This window comes from Lithobates pipiens, unplaced genomic scaffold (assembly GCF_037356315.1).
Source record: "Lithobates pipiens isolate NorthernLeopardFrog02 unplaced genomic scaffold, aLitPip1_a1.2 Scaffold_6, whole genome shotgun sequence".
NCBI lineage: Eukaryota > Metazoa > Chordata > Amphibia > Anura > Ranidae > Lithobates > Lithobates pipiens.
This window is the reverse complement of record NW_027507881.1, coordinates 3,519,057-3,545,384: the sequence shown is the minus strand read 5'-3', so window position 1 is coordinate 3,545,384 and position 26,328 is coordinate 3,519,057. Positions and strand designations below refer to the sequence as shown.

The window sequence follows — 26,328 nt, the reverse complement described above, 5'->3', positions numbered from 1 at the left end:
CTGCGTGCTCTGTACCCAGTACATACCGCTATAATCCACCTACATAGCTGTTCTCTATTTGAGCCCAATTGCCATCTGCAGGAGTTATTGGAAGTTGTGTGTGCCTCCAGCACAGCACAGTATACATCTGTATATACCCCTTTATCTCTGCTGTTTTCTGGTTATTGTCTGCGTGCCCTGACCGCAGTATACACCGCGATATTCACCTCATCTATATAGCTAGTGGTCCATCTTTAATAATAGAGCTTGCAGTCAGTAGTGTTAGGAGATAGTGCGTGCTGTCTGCGTGCTCTGTACCCAGTACATACCGCTATAATCCACCTACATAGCTGTTCTCTATTTGAGCCCAATTGCCATCTGCAGGAGTTATTGGAAGTTGTGTGTGCCTCCAGCACAGCACAGTATACATCTGTATATACTCCTTTATCTCTGCTGTTTTCTGGTTATTGTCTGTGTGCCCTGGCCGCAGTATACACCGCGATATTCACCTCACCTATATAGCTAGTGGTCCATCTTTAATAATAGAGCTTGCAGTCAGTAGTGTTAGGAGATAGTGCGTGCTGTCTGCGTGCTCTGTACCCAGTACATACCGCTATAATCCACCTACATAGCTGTTCTCTATTTGAGCCCAATTGCCATCTGCAGGAGTTATTGGAAGTTGTGTGTGCCTCCAGCACAGCACAGTATACATCTGTATATACCCCTTTATCTCTGCTGTTCTATAAAAAAGGCATCTGCAGGAGTTAGTGGGTGTTGTGTGCCTCCAGCACAATATAAACTACCCAACTACTGTTTTACCCAACTCCCTTCAGGCCATTACCATGTCTGGAAGGCCAGCAAGGAGAGGCAGACAGGCGCGAGCTGATAAAAGAGGGCAAGCAGGCTCTGTGTCTAGAGACAACAGTGCTGGTCATGGACGCGGTGCATTGTCATCAGCACGTGGCCATGGGACATGCTTGTCCTTCTTTTCTGCAGCTGGACATGTTGAACCGCAACATGCCAACGACTTGGTAGAGTGGATGACCAAGCCCTCTTCATCCTCCTCATCCTCTCTCACCCAGTCTCAGGGTAGTAGCAAAGCAGCTGCCAACGCATCGTCTTCCCTCCTCTCAATGTCATCATCAGTGACTTCTTCCCTAGACCCACCACGTCCTCCTGAGGAGTCTCCTGAACTCTTTGAGCACAGTGTTGGGTACATGCTCCAGGAGGATGCCCAGTGTTTGGTGGGCTCTGATGATGACACTCAGCTAGAGGAAGGCAGTAGCGTGAGCACAGAGAGAGGGGATGCTCAAGAAGGACAGCAATCTGGCAGTCATGTTCCACAAGCTGCAACATACTGCCAGGTTTGCTACAGCGATGAAGAGGGAGGGGATGATGAGGGCACTGACTCCACGTGGGTGCCTGGAAGGAGGGAGGAGGAGGAGGAGGAGGAGGAGGAGGAGGAGGCACATGTCCAACGAGGCAGGATGCCCTCCGGGGGCCAGCTTAGGGGCAGCACACCGACTGAATCACACCGCAGAGCTCCGCCTGTGCAGAGCGCTGCCTCTGCGCGTTATTCTAAAAGTTCTTTGGTGTGGGCCTTTTTGAGACGAGTGCATCAGATCGCACCGCTGCTATTTGCAACATATGTCTCAAGCGTATCTCACGTGGCCAAAACATCAGCCGCTTGGGCACCACATGCTTGACCAGACATATGTTGACCTGCCATGCAGCTCGTTGGCAAGCGTACCTCAAAGACCCACACCAAAGAACAAAGCGGACCTCTCCTTGCTCCTCATCAGCTGGCATCTCCAACCCCACTAGACCTTCAGTCCTCTCTGAAACCTGCTTTGAGAGGAATGAAGGTGTAGAATTAGGTGTGTCACAGCCAAGTGCTTCCGGGAACTCTGCTAGTGGTACACCCACGTCCGATTATAGCAGCCAAATGTCCCTGCCCCAGCTGCTGGAAGTTTACTCCCAGCCATCCACATGCCCAGCGGTTGAATGCTAGCTTGGCTAAATTGCTAGCACTTCAACTGCTGCCTTTTCAGTTGGTAGACTCGGCCCCCTTCCGTGAGTTTGTACAATGTGCGGTTCCTCAGTGGCAGGTCCCCAAACGCCACTTTTTCTCACGGAAGGCGATTCCGGCTCTCTACTGGCATGTGGAAGGCAATGTCCTTGCCTTGCTGGACAGGGCAGTCAGCGGTAAGGTGCATATTACCGCTGACTCATTGTCCAGCAGGCATGGACAGGGACGTTACCTGTCTTTCACGGCCCATTGGGTCACTCTTCTGGCTGCTGGGAAGGATGCAGGACAAGGTGCAATAGTGTTGGAGGTTGTTCCGCCACCACGCCTCCAAAATGCTACTATTGGTTGTGACACACCTCTCTCCTCCACCCCCTCCTCTTCTTCTTCCTCCATGGCCTCTTCCAGTGCTCTGTCCTCAGAACCAGCGGTGCTCCGTAGGCGTTCCAGGGGCTACGCAAGTACGCAGGCAAAACGATGCCATGCCGTGCTTGCGCTGGTTTGTTTGGGGGACAGGAGCCACACTGGGGCGGATGTTTTGTCAGCTCTGCAGGGGCAGGCCGAGAGGTGGTTGACGTCACGCCAGCTTAAGCCAGGAATGGTGGTTTGCGACAATGGCACCAACCTCCTCTCCGCCCTCCGACAGGGACAACTGACCCATGTGCCCTGTGTAGCTCACGTCCTTAACCTGGTGGTGCAGCGGTTCTTGGGCAGGTACCACGGCTTACATGATGTCCTGAAGCAGGCCAGGAAAGTCTGTGTGCATTTCCACCGATCATTTCATGCCTGTGCTCGGCTGGCTGAGCTCCAAAAGGAGTTGAACCTGCCCAAGAACCGCCTTATATGTGACATGCCCACCAGATGGAACTCAACATTGGCCATGCTGCAGCGGCTGCACACGCAGCAGAGGGCCATCAATGAGTACCTGTGCGACTACGGCACCAGGACAGGGTCAGGGGAGCTTGGTTTTTTCTCACCACGCCAGTGGGGCATGATCAGGGATGCATGCACTGTCCTGTCACCGTTTGAGGAGGCCACAAGGATGGTGAGCAGTGACAGTGCATGCATCAGTGACACTGTACCTCTTGTCCACCTCTTGGATTATACGCTGCGTGGAATAATGGACAGGGCACTTAAAGCAGAACAGAGGCAGGAAGAGGAGGACTTCCTTGCCTCTCAAGGCCCCCTTTATCCAGACAGTGTTCCTGCTGTGCCACCCATCACACAGGAAGAGGATGAGGAGGAGGAAGAGGAGGAGGAAGAGGAGGAGGAGGATGATTGTGTCAGCATGGAGGTGGAGGCTGGCACTCAGCATCAGCAGCAGCAGCAGCAGTCTTATAGGGATGATTTACAGTCCCAAGAAACACGTGGACTTGTACGTGGCTGGGAGGAGGTAGCTGCGGATCATGTTGTCCTTAGTGACCCAGAGGACTCCGGACCGAATGCCTCAGCTAACCTACGCTGCATGGCCTCCCTGATCCTGCAAAGCCTGCGGAAGGATCCTCGTATTCTTCGGATCAAGGAGAGGGACCATTACTGGCTGGCCACTCTCTTTGATCCACGGTACAAGGGTAAGGTTGCCGACCTTATCTTGCCATCGCAGAGGGAGCAGAGGATGAGACATCTCCGGGAGGCCTTGCAGAAAGCTCTGTGCAACGCGTTCCCAGAGACTGGGAGGTTACAAACTCCTGGTCCTGAACAACGTGTTGCTGAGGCATCGGTCAGAAGGAGCAGTGGAGAAGGTGGCCGTCTGACTGATGCTTTCAGACAATTTTTTAGTCCGCAGCCCCAAGGTATGATTGGTTCCAGCACCCATCGCCAGCGTCTAATTTACATGGTGCAGGAATACCTAGGGGCAAGGTCAGACTTGGACACCTTTCCCACCGAAAATCCTCTGGCTTACTGGGTCTTGAGGATGGATCACTGGCCAGAGCTTGCACAGTATGCAATTGAGCTACTGGCCTGTCCTGCATCCAGCGTTCTTTCGGAACGTACCTTCAGTGCTGCTGGTGGCTTTGTTACCGATAACAGGGTGCGCCTGTCCACCGAATCAGTTGATCGACTGACCTTCATCAAGATGAATCAGTCTTGGATCACCCACAGCTACCAAGCACCTGAAGCTGATGTAACCGAATAATTTTTTTTGAAATACCACATCCCTTCAAGACTGCCTATGCTGATGCTGAGTGACTGTCCTGTTATGTTGATTGTCTATCCTCTTCCTCCTCCGCTGATATGTTGGAAGAACATTTTTGGTTCTGGGTGATGCCAGCAGCCCAATTTTTCTGCCCCTGTTTAACAGGGGCGTTTAATTACAATTTTTGATGCAATGCTTTGCAGCAGGGCTAATTCCTGCAATAAAACTAGAGTATATGGCAGAGGTTGCAGTGTGGTGGCACCAGCACCAGTGCCTAAGGCCCAATTTTTCTGCCCCTGTTTAACAGGGGCGTTTAAGTACAATTTTTGATGCAATGCTTTGCAGCAGGACTAATTCCAGCAAAAAAACTAGAGTATATGGAAGAGGTTGCAGTGTGGTGGCACCAGCAGCAGTGCCTAAGGCCAAATTTTTCTGCCCCTGTTTAACAGGGACATGTAATTACAATTCTTGATATAATATTTCACAGGAGGGCCCCTTCCTGTGCCCACCCAGAGTAACGGTGAGGACATATAGTGTTGTGGTACCAGCACCACAACCACCAAAGGTCAATTTTTCTACCACTGTTCAACAATTCTTGATATAATCGTTCACAGCAGGGCGCTCCAGCGCCCACCAAGAGTCACTTTGAGGGCTTACAATGTTGTGGCAAAACCAACACCTTGTTCCGCCATTTCTGCAGAGCATATAGGGCAGGCCCCTACTTTCAAACATCCAACTTACAAACATCTCCTACTTGCAAACGCAAGGAGACAGCAGCAAGTGAGATGAAAAAAGATGGACGACAAAACAAATTATACAGGGGTGATAACCCTTCCCTATGTTTTCCAAAAAGCTTAAAAATAGTTTTTTTGACTGGAGCTACACTTTAAAAATGTACCAGTTGAAAATTACAAACAGATTCAACTTAACACAACAAACCTACACAGTCCCTGTCTTGTTTGCACCGCCTGTATACTGCTGTTCTGAGTATATAGGGCCTGGGGGCCACACGCATTTCCTTTTTTTAATATGGGTACAGGGTTCCCCTTAATATGCGTACAAGACCCAAATAGGCTGGTAATGGGCAGGGAGGGCTACCCATTCCATTTTTCTGAATGATTTTCAACCATATTGCAGGAACCAGATATAACATTAAAACCGCAAGCAGTTTTAAATGGTGTTATTTCCGTTTAATGTCATTTTGTGCAGGGACTGTTCTAAACACGGGAAACACGTGGCACTTCACAGGCATACTACAGACACCCCCCAGGCACCATATTTAACCACTTCAGCTCCGGACCAATAAACACCTTAAGGACCAGAGGTCTTTTTGCAATTTCGCACTGCGCTGCTTTAACTGGTAATTGCGCGGTCATGCAATATTGCACCCAAACGAAATTTGCGTCCTTTTCTTCCCACAAATAGAGCTTTCTTTTGATGGTATTTGATTGCCTCTGCGATTTTTTTTTTTTTGCGATATAAATGGAAAAAGAGCGAAAATTTTGAAAAAAAAAGATATTTTCTTCTTTTTGTTATAAGAAAAATCGAATAAACTAAATTTTAGTCATACATTGAGGGCAAAATTTATTCAGCCACATGTCTTTAGTAAAAAAAATGTCAATAAGCGTATATTTTTTGGTTTGCGCAAAAGTTATAGCGTCTACAAACTAGAGTACATTTTCTGGAATTTACACAGCTTTTAATTTATGACTGCCGATCTCATTTCTTGAGGTGCTAAAATGGCAGGGCAGTACAAATCCCCCCCAAATGACCCCATTTTGGAAAGTAGACACCCCAAGGAAATTGCTGATGGGTATGTTGAGCCCATTGAATATTTATTTTTTTTGTCCTAAGGGATTGAATAATGACAAAAAAAAAAAAAAAAATTTTTTTTACAAAAAGTTGTCACTAAATGATATATTGCTCACACATGCCATGGTTATATGTGGAATTGCACCCCAAAATATATTCCGCTACTTCTCCCGAGTATGGCGATACCACGTGTGTGGGACTTTTTGGGAGTCTAGTCGCGCAGGGCACCCCGAAAACCAATCACCACCTTCAGGATTTCTAAGGGTGCAAATTTTTGATTTAACTCCTCACTACCTATCACAGTTTCGAAGGCCATAAAATGCCAAAATAGCACAAAACCCCCCAAAATGACCCCATTTTGGAAAGTAGACACCCCAAGCTATTTACTGAGAGGCATGTTGAGTCCATGGAATATTTTATATTTTGCCACAAGTTGCGGGAATATTACAAACTTTTTTTTTTTTGCACCAAGTTGTCACTAAATGATATATTGCTCACACATGCTATGGGCATATGTGAAATGACACCCCAAAATACATTTTGCTGCTTCTCCCGAGTACGGGGATACCACATGTGTGGGACTTTTTGGGAGTCTAGTCGCGCACGGCACCCCGAAAACCAATCACCACCTTCAGGATTTCTAAGGGTGCAAATTTTTGATTTAACTCCTCACTACCTATCACAGTTTCGAAGGCCATAAAATGCCAAAATAGCACAAAACCCCCCCAAATGACCCCATTTTGGAAAGTAGACACCCCAAGCTATTTACTGAGAGGCATGTTGAGTCCATGGAATATTTTATATTTTGCCAAAAGTTGCGGGAATATTACAAACTTTTTTTTTTTTGCACAAAGTTGTCACTAAATGATATATTGCTCACACATGCTATGTGCAGAAGTCAAATTACACCCCAAAATAAATTCTGCTGCTTCTCCCGAGTACGGGGATACCACATGTGGGGGACTTTTTGGGAGCCTAGCCACGTACGGGACCCCGAAAACCAAGCACTGCCTTCCGGATTTGAATATAAAATGCTATAAAAAACAAACTAACCAGAGTCACCCGTAACACTTATACGGTGATCAGTGGTGAAAGGGTTAACTAGGGGCAATCAGGGGGTTCAAATTTTTATTAGGTAGTATATGGGGGTCCCTGGCGCTATATAAAAACCTGACGGGGAACCTAAATAACTAACTGGCTAACCAGCGTCACCAGTGACACTTATACTGTGATCGCTGGTGAAAGGGGGTGAAAGGGTTAACTAGCAGCAATCAGGGGGTTAAAGCCATTATTGGGTAGTATATCGGGGTACCTAGCGCTATAAAAACCTGGCGGTGAACCTAAAAAAATAACTAGCTACCTAGCGACACTAGCGACACTGATGCAGCGTTCAGAAAAATTATCGCTTAGTGACACTGGCAAAAGGGGGTGAAAGGGTTAACTAGCGGAAATCAGGGGGTTAAAACCATTATTGGGTAGTATATCGGGGTACCTAGCGCTATAAAAACCTGGCGGTGAACCTAAAAAAATAACTAGCTACCTAGCGACTGTAGCGACACTAATGCAGCGATCAGAAAAACGATCGCTTAGTGACACTGGCAAAAGGGGGTGAAAGGGTTAACTAGCGGCAATCAGGGGGTTAAAACCATTATTGGGTAGTATATCGGGGTACCTAGCGATATAAAAACCTGGCGGTGAACCTAAAAAAATAACTAGCTACCTAGCGACACATGCAGCGATCAGAAAAATGATCGCTTAGTGACACTGGCAAAAGGGGGTGAAAGGGTTAACTAGCGGCAATCAGGGGGTTAAAAACATTATTGGGTAGTATATCGGGGTACCTAGCGCTATAAAAACCTGGCGGTGAACCTAAAAAAATAACTAGCTACCTAGCGACTGTAGCGACACTAATGCAGCGATCAGAAAAACGATCGCTTAGTGACACTGGCAAAAGGGGGTGAAAGGGTTAACTAGCGGCAATCAGGGGGTTAAAAACATTATTGGGTAGTATATCGGGGTACCTAGCACTATAAAAACCTGGCGGTGAACCTAAAAAAATAACTAGCTACCTAGCGACACTAGCGACACATGCAGCGATCAGAAAAATGATCGCTTAGTGACACTGGCAAAAGGGGGTGAAAGGGTTAACTCTAGGGGCAATCAGGGGGTTAAATCTTTATTGGGGGGTGATAGGGGGCTACCCTGGACCTAACACTAACTGTCCTGACAGTTTTTACTGTCACAACTGACACTGAATGCATTGATCAGTAAAGAAATGATCAATGCAATCAGTGACACTGTGACTGGGGGGGAGGGGGGGCGGGGGGGGATCGGGGGGGGATCGGGGGGGGTTTGTGTGCCTGTGTGTACCTACATGTCAGTGTAGTGTTGGTGCACACTTACTTTTACTGTTCTCCTCGTAGTCCGGTCAAAAAGACCGCCCCGAGGAGAATGACATCACTTCCTCCTTCCTGTGTAAACAATACACAGGGGAGGAAGCTTCTCATTGGCCAGGAGCGATCCAGAGGGGGTGGCCGAAAACCAACGGCCATCCCCTCATCACGGAGCGCTCCTGGACCGAATCGGACCGCCGTAACCAGCGGGAGGGGGTCCGATCGGACCCCCCACCCGCTGGAAGGCAATCACGTAGATGTACGTGATTATGCCTGCCTGTGCCATTGTGCTGACGTACAATGGCAATACGGCGGTCCTCAAGTGGTTAAAGGAATATTTTACTTTTTTTTTTCACTTTAATCGTCATTAAAATCAGTGCTCCCGCCAAAACGGCCGTTTTTAAAACTTTTTTTTGCATTGACCCATTTCCCCTGGGGCAGGAGTCAGGTCCTCAAACCCTTTTTAGGACAGTATCTTGCATATTAGCCATTAAAATTAGCACTTTCCATTTCGAACGTTCGAGTCCCATAGACTTCAATGGGGTTCTAACCAGGGGTCAAGTCCTGGGGAAAAAAGTGTGGGAACTCCCACCCAAGATCCACTCCCCCACCAAAAAAAATAAAAAAATGATACGCTCATATGCACAAACGCTTCAAAAGTGGTATTTTTCATACAATTTCTTATTGTGTGTATGAAGCTTAACTGTTAGTACATAAAAAAACAATCCTCAATAAATATAAATACGGTAATTCTCTGAATAATCAGCATTCATTCAATTATGCTTCCATCCAAATGTGAACATCATGTTCTGATCTTTATTGGGGAATGTTATTTTCTATATAGAGTGTTTATGTGGGGAATTTACACTTTTCTTTGAACAGAGTTTGGATAACACAGGGTTAAACAGAAAGGTCATAAATTAACTGCACATTATCTGGACAGAATGCTTGGGGAGATAGTGATGTGTTCCTGCTTAGGAGATGTATGTTAGCTTGGGGGGCTGCAAACTCTGCAGGGCTCCAACACACACTCGCTGTTATTCCAACCCTTCACATATTTCCACATAAACTTCCCTCCTGGCATTAAACTTTGCCAGGTATTGTGCTCAGCTTACCACCCCAAACTGATGTTCCTCCCTCAGCTCACCTCTCTCCCTACATGTCCTGTGAGCAGAATAGCTGATCTACCCGTCAGCTAGCTGTGATTGACAGGTAGATCGAAGCGCAAGCTGTCATGGGGCTCCCTACTGGCAATGCCTGAATGGTCAGGTGTGCAACACTTACCATTGCGAGCTGTGTCAGAAGCTGCTGGTGTAGCACCTGCCACATACCTCACATACTTCAAAGTCTTGCAGGACACGGCTGCTAATGGGAACTGAGTTCCTGTTGTGGAAAAAGTACAGGAACTTCGTTCCCATGCGTTCCCGCAGGACTTGAGCCCTGGTTCTAACGTTCGTAACGAACGTGGGGTCCGTTCGAAAGTTCTGGTGCGAACCGAACCGGGGGGTGTTCGGCTCATCCCTAGTGCCTACAGTAATCCTTACATTTGACACTCAAAAAGCATTTGATAAGGTACACTGGGGATACCTGCAAGCAGCTCTGCAAACATTTGGTTTACAAGGCTTTATACTGTCAGCTGTTTATGCACTATATACTAATAGGAATGAGTCCGATGTTTGAGTTGAGCGTAAGTTAGGCTCAAACATCGGGTGTTTGCCCGTTTTCCGAATTTAGAACATTATGGGGCGTTCACGGGAAATTCGAGTGCCCACAGATTGCCCCAGAATGAACGACGAGACCGTCAATGCATTGCGGCTGTAATGTATTGTTGGGTCCTGGAAATATACCGGGAATCATGGAAAAAATTGCATGGGTTCCCCCCAGTCCATTACGAAGCCCATTTACCATTATGAATATTAAGGGAAATTAAAAAAAATGGAGTAGGGTCCCCCCAAAATCCATACCAGACCCTTATCCAAGCACACAACCTGGCAGGCAACAGGAAAAGGGGGGGACGAGAGAGAGCCACCTCCTGAACTGTACCAGGCCACATTTCCTCAACATGGGGAGAGTGTTTTGGGGTCCCCCAAAACATGTTGTCCCCATGTTTATGGGGACAAGGGCCTGTTCCTCACAACCCTTGCCCGGTGGTTGTGGGGGTCTGCGTGAGGGGGGCTTATCAGAATCTGAAAGCCCCCTTAAACAAGGGGACCCCCAAATCCCAGTCCCCTCATGTGAATGGGTATTAGACATGTGCAGAGTAAAATATTTTGTTTCGGAATTTCGTTTTCGTCCAAAAACTTAATTTATTTAGTTACTCCCGAAATTCGTTTTTATTTATTTTGTTTTTCGTTCAAAAATTGCATTTGTCCGAAAATCCACATGTATTATGGTCGAATCTGTCTTTGAAGGCTTATGGTGTCTGTCGAATGTATAAAGAAGATTCGACGGAGCTAGTATATAGCATACTTTAGAACCCTATTAAAGTCTATGGGACTCCAACGTTCAAAATCTAAAGTGCTAATTTTAAAGGCTAATTTGCAAGTTACTGTCCTAAAAAGTGTTTGGGGACCTGGGTCCTGCCCCAGGGGACATGTATCAATGCAAAAATAAGTTTTAAAAACGGCCGTTTTTTCGGGAGCAGTGATTTTAATAATGATTAAAGTGAAACAATAAAAGTGTAATATTCCTTTAAATTTCGTAGGGGGGGGGGGTGTCTATAGTATGCCTGTGAAGGGGCGCATGTTTCCCGTGCTTAGAACTGTCCCTGCATAAAGTGTCATTTATGCAGGAAAAAAAGTCCTTTAAAATCCCTCGCAGCTATTATGAATTGTCGGCTCCGTAATACAGAGAACACTCATTGAAAGTCATTGATAAAAAAATAAATAAATAAATAAAAATAAAAAAAGCGTGGGGGTCCCCCAAATTCAATTACCAGGCCCTTCAGGTCTGGTATGGATATTAAGGGGAACCCCGCGTCAAATTTAAAAAAAAATTGACGTGGGGTTCCCCCTAAAAATCCATACCAGACCCTTTATCCGAGCACGCAACCTGGCAGGCCGCAGGAAAAGAGGGGGGGACGAGAGAGCGCCCCCCCTCCCTCCTGAACCGTACCAGGCCACATGCCCTCAACATTGGGAGGATGCTTTGGGGGTCTGTGACCCCTCAAAGCACCTTGTCCCCATGTTGATGAGGACAAGGGCCTCATCCCCACAACCCTGGCCGGTGGTTGTGGAGGTCTGCGGGCGGGGGGCTTATCAGAATCTGGAAGCCCCCTTTAACAAGGGGACCCCCAGATCCCAGCCCCCCCCTGTTTGAAATGGTAAGGGGGTACAAAAGTACCCCTACCATTTCACGAAGAAAGTGTAAAAAATGGTTAAAAAAAACAAACACACTTTTGAAAAATTCCTTTATTAAAAATAAAAAAATTAAAAAAAGATTCCAGCGGCGGTAATTCACTCTTGCTATCCAGTGATGGACGGTCATCTCTCCAGCGATGTCTCATCTCATCCAGCGCAGCAAATCCGTCCTTCTTCTGTCTCCGTGGAGGAGACACTGCAGGCATTCCGGCGGCTGACGTTTCTTATATACGGAGGGCGGGGCCACCCGTCACCTGACCCCGCCCCCCTCTGACGCAAGGGGAAACCCTTGACGTATGGGTGACCCCGCCCCCTCTGATGTAATGGAAACCTGCCTGTGTTACATCAGAGGGGTGCGGGGTCACCCATACATCACAGGGAACCCCGGGTTTCCCCTTGCGTCAGAGGGGGCGGGGTCAGCGGACGGGTGGCCCCGCCCTCCGTATATAAGAAACGTCAGCCACCGGAATGCCTGCAGTGTCTCCTTCACGGAGACAGAAGAAGGATGGAGGATTCGCTGTGCTGGATGAGATGAGCCATCGCTGGAGAGATGACCGTCCGTCGCTGGATAGCAAGAGTGAATTACCGCCGCTGGAATCTTTTTTTTATTTTTTTATTTTTAATAAAGGATTTTTTAAAAGTGTGTTTGTTTTATTTAACCATTTTTTACACTTTCTTTGTGAAATGGTAGGGGTACTTTTGTATCCCCTTACCATTTCAAACAGGGGGGGGGCGCGATCTGGGGGTCCCCTTGTTAAAGGGGGCTTCCAGATTCTGATAAGCCCCCCACCCGCAGACCTCCACAACCACCGGCCAGGGTTGTGGGGATGAGGCCCTTGTCCTCATCAACATGGGGACAAGGTGCTTTGAGGGGTCACAGACCCCCAAAGCATCCTCCCAATGTTGAGGGCATGTGGCCTGGTACAGTTCAGGAGGGGGGGGGGCGCTCTCTCGTCCCCCCCTCTTTTCCTGCGGCCTGCCAGGTTGCGTGCTCGGATAAAGGGTCTGGTATGGATTTTTAGGGGGAACCCCACGTCCAATTTTTTCTTAAATTTGAGGCAGGGTTCCCCTTAATATCCATACCAGACCTGAAGGGCCTGGTAATTGAATTTGGGGGACCCCCACGCTTTTTTTTTAATTTTTTTTATTTTTTTTTATCAATGACTTTCAATGAGTGTTCTCTGTATTACGGAGCCGACAATTCATAATAGCTGCGAGTGATTTTAAAGGACTTTTTTTCCTGCATAAATGACACTTTGTGCAGGGACAGTTCTAAGCATGGGAAACATGAGCCCCTTCACAGGCATACTATAGACGACCCCCCCCCCTGTACGAAATTTAAAGGAATATTACACTTTTATTGTTTCACTTTAATCATTATTAAAATCACTGCTCCCGAAAAAACGGCCGTTTTTAAAACTTATTTTTGCATTGATCCATGTCCCCTGGGGCAGGACCCGGGTCCCCAAACACTTTTTAGGACAGTAACTTGCAGAATCTTTTCTCTCTGTCAAATCTTTTTTCTCTGTCGAATATTTTCTCTATATAATCTTGGACTAATAGAGGTAAGGTTAGGCACATTCGACCACAGGTTCTATAGACACAGATTGTTGTCAGAGTCATGTCGAATCTCCTATTCTATATCGAACTGTTGTAACAATGAAAACGAAAATAAAGCATTTATTTATGTCGGATCTTTCGTTTTTCGGATTTTTGTGCTTTCGTTATCGTTTGTCAAAACGAAAACGAAAATAGCTGAAATTCGGACGAAAATGCATTCGGACGAAAACGAATGCACATGTCTAATGGGTATTGGGTAGATTGTACCTCTACACATTCACCAAAAAAAAAGTGCCAAAAAATTAAAAATAACAGGATACAGTTTGGGACCAGTTCTTTATTAAGAAAAAAAAAGAAAATGTCCCGCGATGTCCATCCATCTTCGATATATTTGCACTAAAATCATTATTTTACAAAATTCCTACTAAATATAAAAGCTTAACCTGTAAATATTTGTAACCTATTGTGCCTTTTTGCAAAATGGTGAAAATTGAACAGACGCAAAAGTGTAAATATCCAAATTTCTCTAATAACCTTAAGGTTATAATTTTTCCCTTACAGCTTTCAGGATTTGTGAAAGACCCCCAAACCATATATTTTCTGAAAGCATACAGTAGGTGACCGTGATATTGTGTCAATCTCGCTTCTTTTATCGGCGAGATTGATATCGTGCAATGTATTTTTTCCTTTCCCAATGAGTGACAAGCATTGCTGACATTGAAACCGGGTTCACGCTGGTGTGGGTATCCGACTTGGATCCCTGCCAATACCAGGCACTGTGTTTGGTATGAATCATGATGAGGAAGTTATTGCCAAATTTTAAATAAAAAAACGCATTGGGTTCCCCTCCAGGGGCATACCAGGCCCTTAGGTCTGGCATGGATTTTAAGGGGAACCCCCTACTCTGAAAAAACGGCATGGGGGTCCCCCCAAAATCCATAGCCAACCCTTATCCGAGCACGCAGCCCGGCCAGTCAGGAAAGGTGATCCCGGTGACCCCACCCCTTATGACGTCAAGTCCCAGGGCATGCTGGGACTGTGACGTCATAAGGGGTGGGGTCACTGTGTGTCATCACCCGGTGACCACGCCTCATGCCTATATAAGTCGTTGCGCACCTCGCACATGGTATTACAGCAGGAGAGAGCGTCGTGTCAACATCGGAAGAAGAGAAGAGGGAAGAAGGACGGAGAAGACCAGGCCACCGCTAGTAAAAGAGGTGGAAGAAGATAGCAGAGGAGCCCGGGGGAAGAACCAGAGACTGGGAGAAGAGGCCGGAAAGCAGGAGAAGAACCAGAGAGTGGGACAAGAGTCCAGAGAGTGCAAAGGAGTCGGAAGAGACCCCCGGAGCTGCCTAATAAATTACTTTAAAAACTTGTCTAGTGTGTTTTTTTATTGACACTTTTTTCCCTAGGTGAATGGGTAGGGGTAAATTGTACCCCATACTCATTCACATAGGGTGGGGGGCCAGGATATGGGGGCCCCCTTATTAAAGGGGGCTCCCGGATTCCAATAAGCCCCCCGCCCGCAGACCCGACAAACAATGGCCAGGGTTGTCGGGAAGAGGCCCTTGTCCTCATCAACATGGGGACAAGGTGCTTTGCATGGGGGGGCACAGGGTGCCCCCTTCCCCAAAGTACCCACCCCCCATGTTGAGAGCATGTGGCCTGCTATGGAGGGGGGGTGTTTTTTTTGGTGTAGAGGGTTCCCCTTAAAATCCATAAAAGACCTAAGGGCCTAAGGTTTTATTATTAGAGAGGCGACATTGTCGCTTCTTTCTCATGCTCGCTGCAATAGGAAATCGTGACATTTTCCTATTGCAGCCAATGCAAGATGTACAGTACGCTGTTGCCAAGAACCAGCACGATGGGATCACGCTGAAAACACATTCTCGTGGGCAGGTACTGTATGACCTCTAGAATAAAAATAAGGTGCTACTGATTTTTTTAGACCCCGCGGTATTTGCGGAAATGTTTAGCAAACCAATATATCTGTAAAAATGTTTGCAAAATGGTGAAAATCGAACGTCCACAAAAATGTAAATATCCAAATTTCTCAAAAAAGCTGAAGGTTTTAATTTTTCCCTTATGGCTTTCAGAGTTTGTGAAAGACCCCCAAAACCATATATTTTATGAAAGTATATGACCTCTAGAATAAAAAGAAGGTGCTACAGATTTTTTAGACCCCACGGTATTTGCGCAAATGTTTATCAAACTAATATATTCTCAAAAAATACACTAAAACCATTATTAGCAGATAAAAACACAGCAAATTTTACAAAATTCTTGCTAAAACTCTACTAAATATAAAAGCTTAACCTGTACTAAGTTAATAAATAACACATTTTAAATTGCACCTTTTTGAGAAATAGTGAAAATCGGAGGTACACAAACGTATAAGCCCCTGTCATTCTGCCAACCAAATTCGTCGGATTTTGTCCGTTGGATTTTGCCTGTCGGATCTTGTCCGAAACTGTTGCATACACACGGTCGGACTAAGTTGTCGAAAAATCCGATCAGTCAGAACGTGATGACGTAATTTCGTTACGATGGGACTAGTAGCCAATAGCTTTGATGTAGGAATTTGATCTGAGCATGCGTGGCACTTGGTCCGATCAAAATTCTCTACACATGATCGGAGTATGTCCGATCGAACCAGTTGGTCGGAAAATATTTCCAACATGTTGGAAAATTGGGTCCGAGGGATATTCAGACGGAATCAGTCCGATGCATACCACACACAGTCGGATTATCCGACAACACGGTCCGATAGGACACATTCCGACGGATTCTCCGACCGTGTGTAAAAGGGCTAAGAAAATCTAGAGGTTTTCCTTTTTTTCACTTACAGCTTTCAAAATTTTTAAAAGACCTCCCAAACCATACATTTTCTGAAAGCACATGGCCAGTAGAATAAAAATAAGGAGCTACTGATTTTTAAGGCAGCACGATATTTGCGCAAATGTTTATCAAAAAAATATTTTTACTAAAAATACACTAAAATCATTAATAGTGCACATAAACACAATGTGACTTAATTCCTGCTAAATTGCTACTAAAGCATCATTCACACATGGCATACTAAAGTGTACGCCCATGAGGGCCCATGTTTAACTGCACAGGAATGCACAGGTATTCCATGCATCCCCGGGCACGCAGTCCCATTTATGTCAATTGGAATGCAAAGGCTGAACAGGCATATCTGCTGTTCCCAAGCTGACATCCGTGTGGGTGTGGGTACATGACCCCGAACGCAGAGAGTGTGAGCTCAGGGACATGCATGCGGACCTACATGGATATAAAATTGGGGAGCAATGGATCTGTTCCTGCAGGTGCTACATCTCAAATGACATCAATGGGACTGTCTGCACAGAGATGCAGGGAACACCTGTGCATCCCTGTACAGGTATGCTGTGTATGCCCTGTGTGAACAAGGCCTTAGGCCCCTTTCACACAAGCAGGCTGATCAGGTCTGCCTGTCCATTTTTTTTTTATGCGGGCCCAATTGGACCACCCATTGTTCTTTATGGAGATGCTGATGTAAATGGACATGTGTCCATTTACACCCGCCTGCATCCGATCAAGTCCAGTCTGCTAAAAACAGAGGGATGTGTCCGTGTCCGATCTGCATCTTTCTTTTTTTTAAAACCACATGATTAAAGCCTGAGGCTCTAACTGGCTTGAAAAAGGTTGGGCTCGGGGCGCAGAGCATTGCACCCCAAACCCACCCACTTGTGACAATAGCAAATTAATATTCGCTATTGTCTTCTGGCTTCTCCTCCTGGCCAATCAGGACGGATAGGGAGGAAAAGCTGAGGAAGCCATGGCGGGGTGAGTGCAGTGGGGGGGTGTCACCATGGAGATTCCTGTAGCACGTTACATAAATAATTGTAATCTGTATAGCGATTCCATCCATTCATAAAATTACAGTCTGATATATTGTAACACTAGCAGTTACAATATTCTGCTGTCAGTAGATATAGCAGCAATCGCTGCCTATATCCATTGTACAGGGGGGTGGGTAAACACATGTTTATCAAGCCGCCCCAACTTCACCCCCACCCACACCGCTCCACCCCACCCCGCCACGATCCCCAGCCTGACAGATCACAGAGACCTGTGCAGGGAGAAGATACAAGCGGCGGGAGGGGAAGGAGAGATGCTCAGAGCAGCCATAGATCAGAGGTATAGGAGCAGTTGGGGGTAATATGATTGGCGGGGACAACACATCTGGGTCCCCCCCCAACCCCATTCAGTACCTGAAGTCAGCGGGAGCAGCAGAGGAGGGATGCCGGCTAATGATGGTGGCTGCAGGGGATCCAGTTTGCTGGGGGGGTCAGATCGGGTGGGGATCAGTGCTGGGGGGAAGAAGGTGGGTGAAGAGGATAGTAGAGGAGAGGGGGCAGTTTAAGATGAAAGGGAGTGGTGGGAGGTGGAGTGGCAGGGGACAGGGAAGCTGCGGCATGGGGGGCAGTGATATTTAGGGTTAATAACTCTTATCAGCGGGTTGTAATCCACTGATCAGAGTTATAGAATTGTTCAGCAGAGTCTGCTGAACAATTCTGATATAAGCTTATGGTCATTGAAGTGACCATAAGCTTATAGGAGAGGGAGAAATTAGGTCCGTACGCCCTAAGTGCAGGCACGCCTGTAGGTCCGTGCGGCATATGGACTTGGCAGTGGAAGGGTTAAGCATTATTAAAATCACTGCTCTTGAAAAAACAGCCTTTTTTAAAACTTTTTGGGGTATTTATACATATCCCCCGGGGCAGGACCCGGGTCCCCAAACACTTTTTATGACTATAACTTGCATATAAGCCTTTAAAATGAGCACTTTTGATTTTTCATGTTCGAGTCCCATAAACTTTAACAGTGTTTGCATGTTCACACAAAGTTGTGGTGCGAACTGAACGGGAGCGTGTTCGGCTCATCCCTATATACTTATCCTTCAGCCAAGGTCTACATCTCTAATGTGGTATCTGACAAATTTAAGATCACAAATGGTACCCGCCAGGGCTGTCCTCTTCCCCTCCTTATATTTTCTCTTATGATGGAACGCCTGGCGGATGCTTTTAGGTATGACAAGCTCATTTCAGGCATAAATAAAACAGGATATTCCCGTAAAATTGTTTTTTTTTTTACAGACGATTTCGGTTCTCACTTTAATAGTCCCGGGTTCTTCCATGACTAGAGTATATTATGTATATTAGAGTACATAAACCCCCCTGAGACATTTTTACATATAGGTAAGCCTAGAATAAGGTTTAACTTTATGTACTAAAAATATCTCCTAAATGTGCACTGTTTAGGAGATATTTACCTTGTTGTGTGTCGATGATGTCACCGGCGTACGCGCAGTGAAGAAACGTCCGTGCCGTTTCTTCCCCAGCGTGTGCCTCACACATGCGGCTCTGGCCATTCACAGAGCCGGAGACCGTAACTCCAGAAAGAAGAGGGTCGAAGATGGATGCTTCCACCAGTGGGCTTCATTTGCAGGTAAATGCCACATAATGGGCTAGTATGTGATATAAACTAGCTCATTATGCTTTTACTTTGCAGGGGAATAAAGAAGAAGTAAAACCCATCAGGGTTTACTTCCTCTCTAAGGAACAAGTCCAGGCTTTTTTTCCAGGCCATGTCCTTTCTTTGGTGCCTCTTCTCCAGAGGGAATAATTGTAATCTGTAATGCCCTGTACACACGATCGGAAATTCAGCCAGCAAAAGACAGATGAGAGATTCTGGTTGTAAAATGCGACCGTGTGTATGCTCCATCAGAATTTAGCTGTCCGAATTTCCGCCAGCAAAAAATCGATAGCATGTTCTCAATTTTCCAGATGGAAAAACTTTCTATCGGAAATTCCGATCGTGTGTATGCAATTCCGACACGCCAAAAATCATGCATGCTCAGATTCAACTACGAGGCACAAGCTATTGGCTACTGGCTATTGAACTTCCCTTTTCTAGTCCCGTTGTACGTGTTGTACGTCACCTCGTTGTAAACGATTGGAATTTGGTGTGACCGTGTGTAGACAAGCCGAATTCCGTCTGAATTCCATCGGGAAACCCATCAGAATTCCGATCGTGTGTACGCGGCATTAGTTCTCTTGGCTGAGCTTCTGCGAACTCTTTCTAATTCAACAACATCTTTCCTAAAGATTGGTGGCCATAACGAAACTGTATATTCGAGATGAGACTGAGTCAGTGTATTGTAAAGGGGGAGAATTATTGATTTATCTCGTATGTACTTAGCAAAGCTAACATTTTATTAATAGTCCCAATACAATTTATCTGATTATAAATGCTCAGGGAATAGTTCATCTAATCCTGATGGCATTCTCTAAATCAGATATAAGTACATAAACAATGTATAATAAAAAAATTATTAAACGTTCTATATACTTGTTACCTAAAATCATTTCTCTTATTATTTTAAGCTGTCCCGCTATGTAAAAGAAGTCCAGTACATGGATCCGAATGGCAGGATCATGATTTTTAATAATAAAGGAGAACTGCCCATCCCATTGGAAATTGCAAATTGGATTACACAATATGAAGGTACAAATTTAACCAATTGGGTACACGTGGGCCACTTTGATGGGTCCCTTTCAGAGGATCAACAACTTACACTAGAACCAGAGCTAATATCATGGAAAGGAGACAAGGTGAGTTACACTGAGGAATCTGACTCAGAACTTATACAAAAAAATGCTAGTTTTGACCCTAAAACCCATCTCCAGACAAAACCTAAGACCAGCCTTGGCTTATCTCAGCTGGTTCACCCACGATTTGAAGTCTGTATGGGCAAGCGAAATGTACAACCAGCCTGCTGGATTTTATGTGATTATTTCTTGCTGCTGGTATTGCCTCTAGCAACAATCATTGTCTTCTCCAGGTGTGAACTGATTAACCTCCCCCCCCCCCCCCCCCCACCGCTGGGAGAATACTATGGCTCGGCTATGTTCCCCTGTCGACACTGACTGTGGATGCAGGGAAAATAAATTTTCTTCATCTATGGCTAGCCTAACCCTCTCCTCCCATCCTGTTCTTGGACAGCAAACATCTTCCCTGACTCATTCCATGGTGATTAGATGAAGGTGTCAGGTCTAGATGTGTGGATATAAATGCCTGGATGTGTTCCCATCACTCATTATACCTGAAGAAGTGGATAAACTACAAAACATCTTCTACATTACGGAACACGTCCAGCTGAGTGTCACTGACTGCTACTAGCTACCCCTCCTCATCACACAGACTGGGACATAGACATTCATAGGAGGACCCCGATTCCTGTGCACAGAAGGAGATAAATAAACTTTAGATGGGGGCATGGCCTAGCGTGAGAGCCAGATGGACGTGTGAGCCCAGAGCTACCGAGACACAGGAACAAACAGCGGCACAAAGCGACCCATCCACGGGCAAATTTACCGGCTCTGACAGCGGGCACAGCACAGGGGACTCACGATCATATCCGGGAAGCGGAGGAAGGAAAGGAAACCCCAGCGATTGACGAACTTCTTTACTCTGAATGGCAGAGCAGATGATCAAAATGGCGCTGAGGCCTACTCGTCTCCGGCGGCCTCATCTCAGCTGAAAGGCTCCAAAAAAGGTAATCGATCACAAAATAATGGATCCCCTGAGGACAATTTATATTATCCACCTACCCCATCCTCCCGCAGCCCAGCCAAAACAAAACCCAGACTAGAGGCCAACAAATTGAGTATGTCAGGGAGAGCAGCCTCAGACTCAGGGGAAGACACAAGGGAACTACCAGAGTCAATTGAATCTTTCCCCACACAAAACCAGTTTTATATACGGTGCTAAAAGACATGCTTCTCTCCCTAAGAAGTACACTGCAATCTAATATGGCTGCTCATGATGAAAAAGAGGCAGACAATGACTGGATTAAAGCAAAATTAGTAGACATGGAGGATAGGTCCAGGAGGAACAACCTAAAGATTAGGGGTATCCCTGAATCAATGTAGCAACAGGACCTGGGCCTTTATACTGCTACCCTATTCAAGTCTCTCATATTAAGTCTCATGGATTTGGAAATAACCATTGATAGGATTCACCGCCTTCCTAAGCCCTCCAATGCATACCTCATATATAAGTAATGGCTATTAATATACTCTCCATCAACACCAAAGGGCTTAACCACCCGATGAAATGCAAGAAGCACTTTCACACCACAGTGATATACTTTGCACTCAAGAGACCCACTTTTGCAACCAAGCACCACCAAAATGTACCCACAAAAATTTTCCCCATGTTTTTGCCGCCAGTGCAGACTCTAAAACTAAGGGCATCTTAATAGCTATCCGAGACTCTGTAGCATTTACATCAAGACATTCAAGACCCTCTTGGTAGATATCTGATTTTAATATGCAAATAAAACACTACAATGTATACCCTAGTGAACGTTTACTCCCCCAAAAAGCACCAAGTGCACTTCTTCATTAAACTACTGAAGGAAGTTAGGAAGCTTTAAAAAGGTCCACTTGTGCTCTGTGGAGACTTCAATGCCACCCGATTCCCGAAAATGGACTCTATGTCTAAAACTACCCGCAACCTCCCTATGCTATCACCTTCCATTCACAAGCACAATATGTACGATGCGTGGCGATGTTTCCATGCCAACCAAAGGACTTCACATTTTTCTCCTAACCCCACCAGGTGTATACTAGAATTGACCTCTTCGTGGTAGATCAACAAGTGTTATTGAACACTAAATCTTTTACTATAAACTCCATAACATGGTCTGACCACGCTTCAATAGTTTTATCACTATTGGATTCTGCAACCCCTAGACCTAGTACAATCTGGAGGATCAATACTTTTTTGTTACAACACCAAGAAACGAGGGAAAAGATCAATAAGCATTTGACTGATTTTTTCAATGATAATGAGGGCTCAGTACAAAGCCCATTTATGCTGTGAAATGCCCACAAAGTGTTCATAAGGGATATTTTTATACAAATGGGGGCAAGAGGTAAAGTGGTTGTAAACCCTTCCAACACACTTTGACCTACAGGTAAGCCTAGATTAAGGCTTACTTGTAGGTCCAAGAAATATCTCCTAAACCTGCACGGTTAAGGAGATATTTGCCAAAAGACAGGCACCGCTGTCTAGGGCGGCGCACAGGTGCACTGAGTGCGGCGCCGCCAACGGCAAATATGCCGCGCGTGGCGGCTCCCGTGCGCATGCACCGGAGTGACGTCATCACGGCTTCGCTAGATCAATGCTCAGAGGGTCCCTCTCATCACCAGAGTCTCAGTTACATTCCCAGCAGCAAAATAAAAGGCAGAACCTAGGAGGGGGTGCACTAGTATGGGGTGAAGCAGGGAGGAGGCAGTTACATCCTCCTTCTACGTTGGGGCCTCTGAATGCATGTGATTGGTTGCTAGTACACCAGGTGGTCAGCGCAACCAATACCTGTAAATTTGACAGCAGCAGCCAGCAGGAGGCTGGGACTCAGAAGCCAGTGGAGCGGGTAGAACTAGCTAAAATTGTGACTAGTTATTTGTCAGTATGAAATAAAGGGGGGAGATACCAACCCGGGGTCAGGGCCACTCTGGACACCAGGGCCCCCTACATCTGTATGGGCTGTTCCCAAATGATAGCAGCCCTGTTAAGTGGTTACCTGAAGGTCAGCACTGGGGGTTGTTGGAATATCCTTTTCTGGATTGTGTCCTCTGTGATGATGGGTTTCAGTTCAATAATTTTCTCTCTTAACCCTTCAAGTGCTGGATTGTATGTGGTTACTAGAATTACGTGGCTATTTGTGTTCTTCTCTTTATATTGTAGGAGATTTTCTCTTTGGGTTTTTAAGGCAACATTTATGCTCCTACAGATAGTTTTGTTGCTGTAACCTTTCTAATGAAAGGATTCTGCTAGTACTCCTAGATGTATATTTCTGTCTTCTGGTTCAGAATATATGCTGTGGTATCCAGACTAATGAAGGGCCTCCTTCTGGAATGGTTTCCACCAAGGTACAGTGTGCATTCTACATCATTGTAAATACCAGAAGCTTCACTTACTTACACTATTATATCTGTACTTCTGCTCTTGATTAGTTCATATTGTTCTATATTATCTCAGGTCCCAAGGGGTCGGTGCTCTGAGGAATGTCTTCCAGGGTTCAGAAAATCCATAAGAGAAGGATATCACCCATGTTGTTATAATTGTGCTCCATGTTCAGAAGGAGAAATATCAAACCATTCTGGTAAGCCTTACGTTTCTTTAAAATAAACTAATGTTGAATATTGAATTAGAAAATACAATTTTTTAAAGTCCTTTAAAGTGATTCTGTAACCACTTTCCACTTTGCTGGCTGAACATCTCCCTATGTTGTATGGAATTAGTGATTACTGGTGGTGCCTTTCTGCTGTTTTTTTGGGGGAAAGATTGCTGATTTCTCTTCTACCTCAGACCATTCTGGGAGTGTTGGAGGCTTTCTCAAGCAAGCAATGAGAAACAGCTTGCTCCTACTGTCTGTCTGAGAAAGCCTCCAATAATTCTGCACTTATCTGAAAGAAATTGTCTGGAAAATGACTTAACTGAAGAGTAGGGATGAGCCTGATGTTCCAGTCGAACGTAAGTTCGACTTGAACATTGGTTATTTGCCTGTTTGCCGAATAGCGAACAATTTGGGGTGTTCATGGCAAATTTGAAAACTGAGGAACACCCTTTAAAGTCTATGGGAGAAATCAAAAGAGCTCATTTTTAAGGCTTATATGCATGGTATTGTCATAAAAAGTGTTTGGGGACCTGGGATCTGCCCCAGGGGACACGTACAGTATCAATGCAAAAAATGTTTTTTTAAAAATGGATGTTTCTTTGGGAGCAGTGATTTTATTAATGCTTAAAGTGAAACAATAAAAGTGAAATATTCTTTCAATTTTGTACCTGGGGTGTCTATAGTATGCATGTAAAGTGGAGCATGTTTACCATGTTTACAACAGTCCAAGAGTAAAATTACACTTCTAAAGGAAAAAAAGTCAATAAACAATATCCATACCTGGCCCTTCAGGTCTGGTATGGATATTAAGGGGAACCCCACGCCAAATTCAAAAAAATGGCGTGGGGGTCCCCCTACAAATCCATACCAGACTCAACTTGGCAGGCCACAGGAAAGGAGGGGGAACAAGAGGGGGCCACCCTCCTGAACCGTACCAGGCCACATGCCCTCAACATGGGGAGGGTGCTTTGGGGTAGCCCCCCAAAGCACCATGTCCCCATGTTTATGGGGACAAGAGCCTCATCCCCACAACCCTTGGCCAGTGGTTGTGGGGGTCTGTGGGCGGGGGTTACCAAAATCTGGAAGCCCCCATTAACAAAGGGACTCCCAGATCCCGGCCTCCCCATGTGAAATGGTAATGGGGTACAAATGTACCTTCAGGTCTGGTACGGATATTAAGGGGAACCCTGCGCCAACATTTAAAAAAAAATGGCGCTGGGGTCCCCCCAAAAATCCATACCAGACCCTTATCCGAGCACGCAACCTGGCAAGCAGCAGGAAAAGAGGGGGGCGAGAGATCGCCCCCCCCTCCTGAACCGTACCAGGCCACATGCCCTCAACACGGGGTGGGTGCTTTGGGGTAGCCCCCAAAGCTCCTTGTCCCCATGTTGATGGGGAAAAGGGCCTCATCCTCACAACCCTTGCCCAGTGGTTGTGGGAGTCTGCGGGTGGGGGAGTTATCAAAATCTGGAAGCTCCCTTTAACAAGGGGACCCCCAGATCCCGGCCTCCCCCATGTGAAATGGTAATGAGGTACAAATGTACCCCTATCATTTTACCAAAAAAGGGTGAAATTGGCAAAAATGACATGACATGGCTTGGGGCAAGTCCTTTATTAAAAAATAAAAATGTCTCACAAAGTCTTCTTCTCTTGCTCCGCCGACGGACCGAAAAAAATGCGACCGACCTGCCTCCATGGGAGGCACCCGCCGCATGACGCATCTTCGCTTTGACAGTTCTTTTATAACTGAGGGCAGGGCCACACTCGTGACGTTCCCGGGTGACCCCACCCCCCTTTGACGCATGGGGACTTTGGAGCAAGAGAAGAAGAAGAGGACTTTGTGGGATTTTTTATTTTTTAATAAAGGACTTGCCAAGCCGTGTCATGTCATTTTTACAATTTTCACTTTTTTTGTGAAATGGTAGGGGTATATTTGTACCCCATTACCATTTCACACAGGGGGGGAGGCCGGGATCTGGGGGTCCCCTTGTTAAAGGGGGCTTCCAGATTTTGATAACTCCCCCACCCGCAGACTCCCACAACCACCGAGCAAGGGTTGTGGGGATGAGGCCCTTGTCCCCATCAACATGGGGACAAGGAGCTCTGGGGGGCTACCCCAAAGCACCCACCCCATGTTGAGGGCATGTGGCCTGGTACGGTTCAGGAGGGGGGTGATCTCTCACCCCCCTCTTTTCCTGCTGCCTACAAGGTTGCGTGCTCGATAAGGATCTGGTATGGATTTTTGGGGGGACCCCACGCCATTTTTTAAAAATGTTGGCGTGGGGTTCCCCTTAATATCCATACCAGACCTGAAGGGCCTGGTATGGAATTTGGGGGGACCCCCACGCAATTTTTTAAAATAAATTTGGTTTGGAGTTCCCCTAATATTCATACCAGAACCAAAGGGCATGTTAATGGACTGTGGGTAATTCCATGCCATTTTTTTCAATGACTTTTAAGTGTATTACTGGGACCAACAATTCATTATAGCTGCGAGTACTTTTAAGTGACTTTTTTTCCTTTATAAATGTCATTTTGTGCAGGGACTGTTCTAAACAAGCAAAACATGCGCCCCTTCACAAACATACTATAGACACCCCCCAGGTATGAAATTTAAAGGAATATTTCACATTTTTCACTTTAAACATTATTAAAATCACTGCTCCCGAAAAAAAAACGGGCTTTTAAAAAAAAAATTGTATTGATGCATGTCCCCTGGGGCAGGACCTCAAAACACTTTTTATGACAATACCATGCATATATGTTCTGCTGCAAACCAAACCATGGGGTGTTCGACTCATCCCTACTGAAGAGTCCAAAAATTGAAA

The 26,328-nt window shown here is 45.9% G+C and overlaps 1 protein-coding gene across 1 annotated transcript in view; it reads left to right on the top strand.

Annotated features, from left to right (window-relative positions):
- Nucleotides 1-26,328, top strand: part of LOC143958247 (vomeronasal type-2 receptor 26-like) — a 93,948-nt gene that overhangs the window by 64,368 nt on the left and 3,252 nt on the right. The window contains exons 4-6 of the mRNA XM_077467766.1: nt 19,698-19,925; nt 23,193-23,252; nt 23,362-23,485. Of these exons, the coding sequence (XP_077323892.1) occupies nt 19,698-19,925; nt 23,193-23,252; nt 23,362-23,485 (412 nt within the window). The remainder of the gene's footprint in view (nt 1-19,697; nt 19,926-23,192; nt 23,253-23,361; nt 23,486-26,328) is intronic.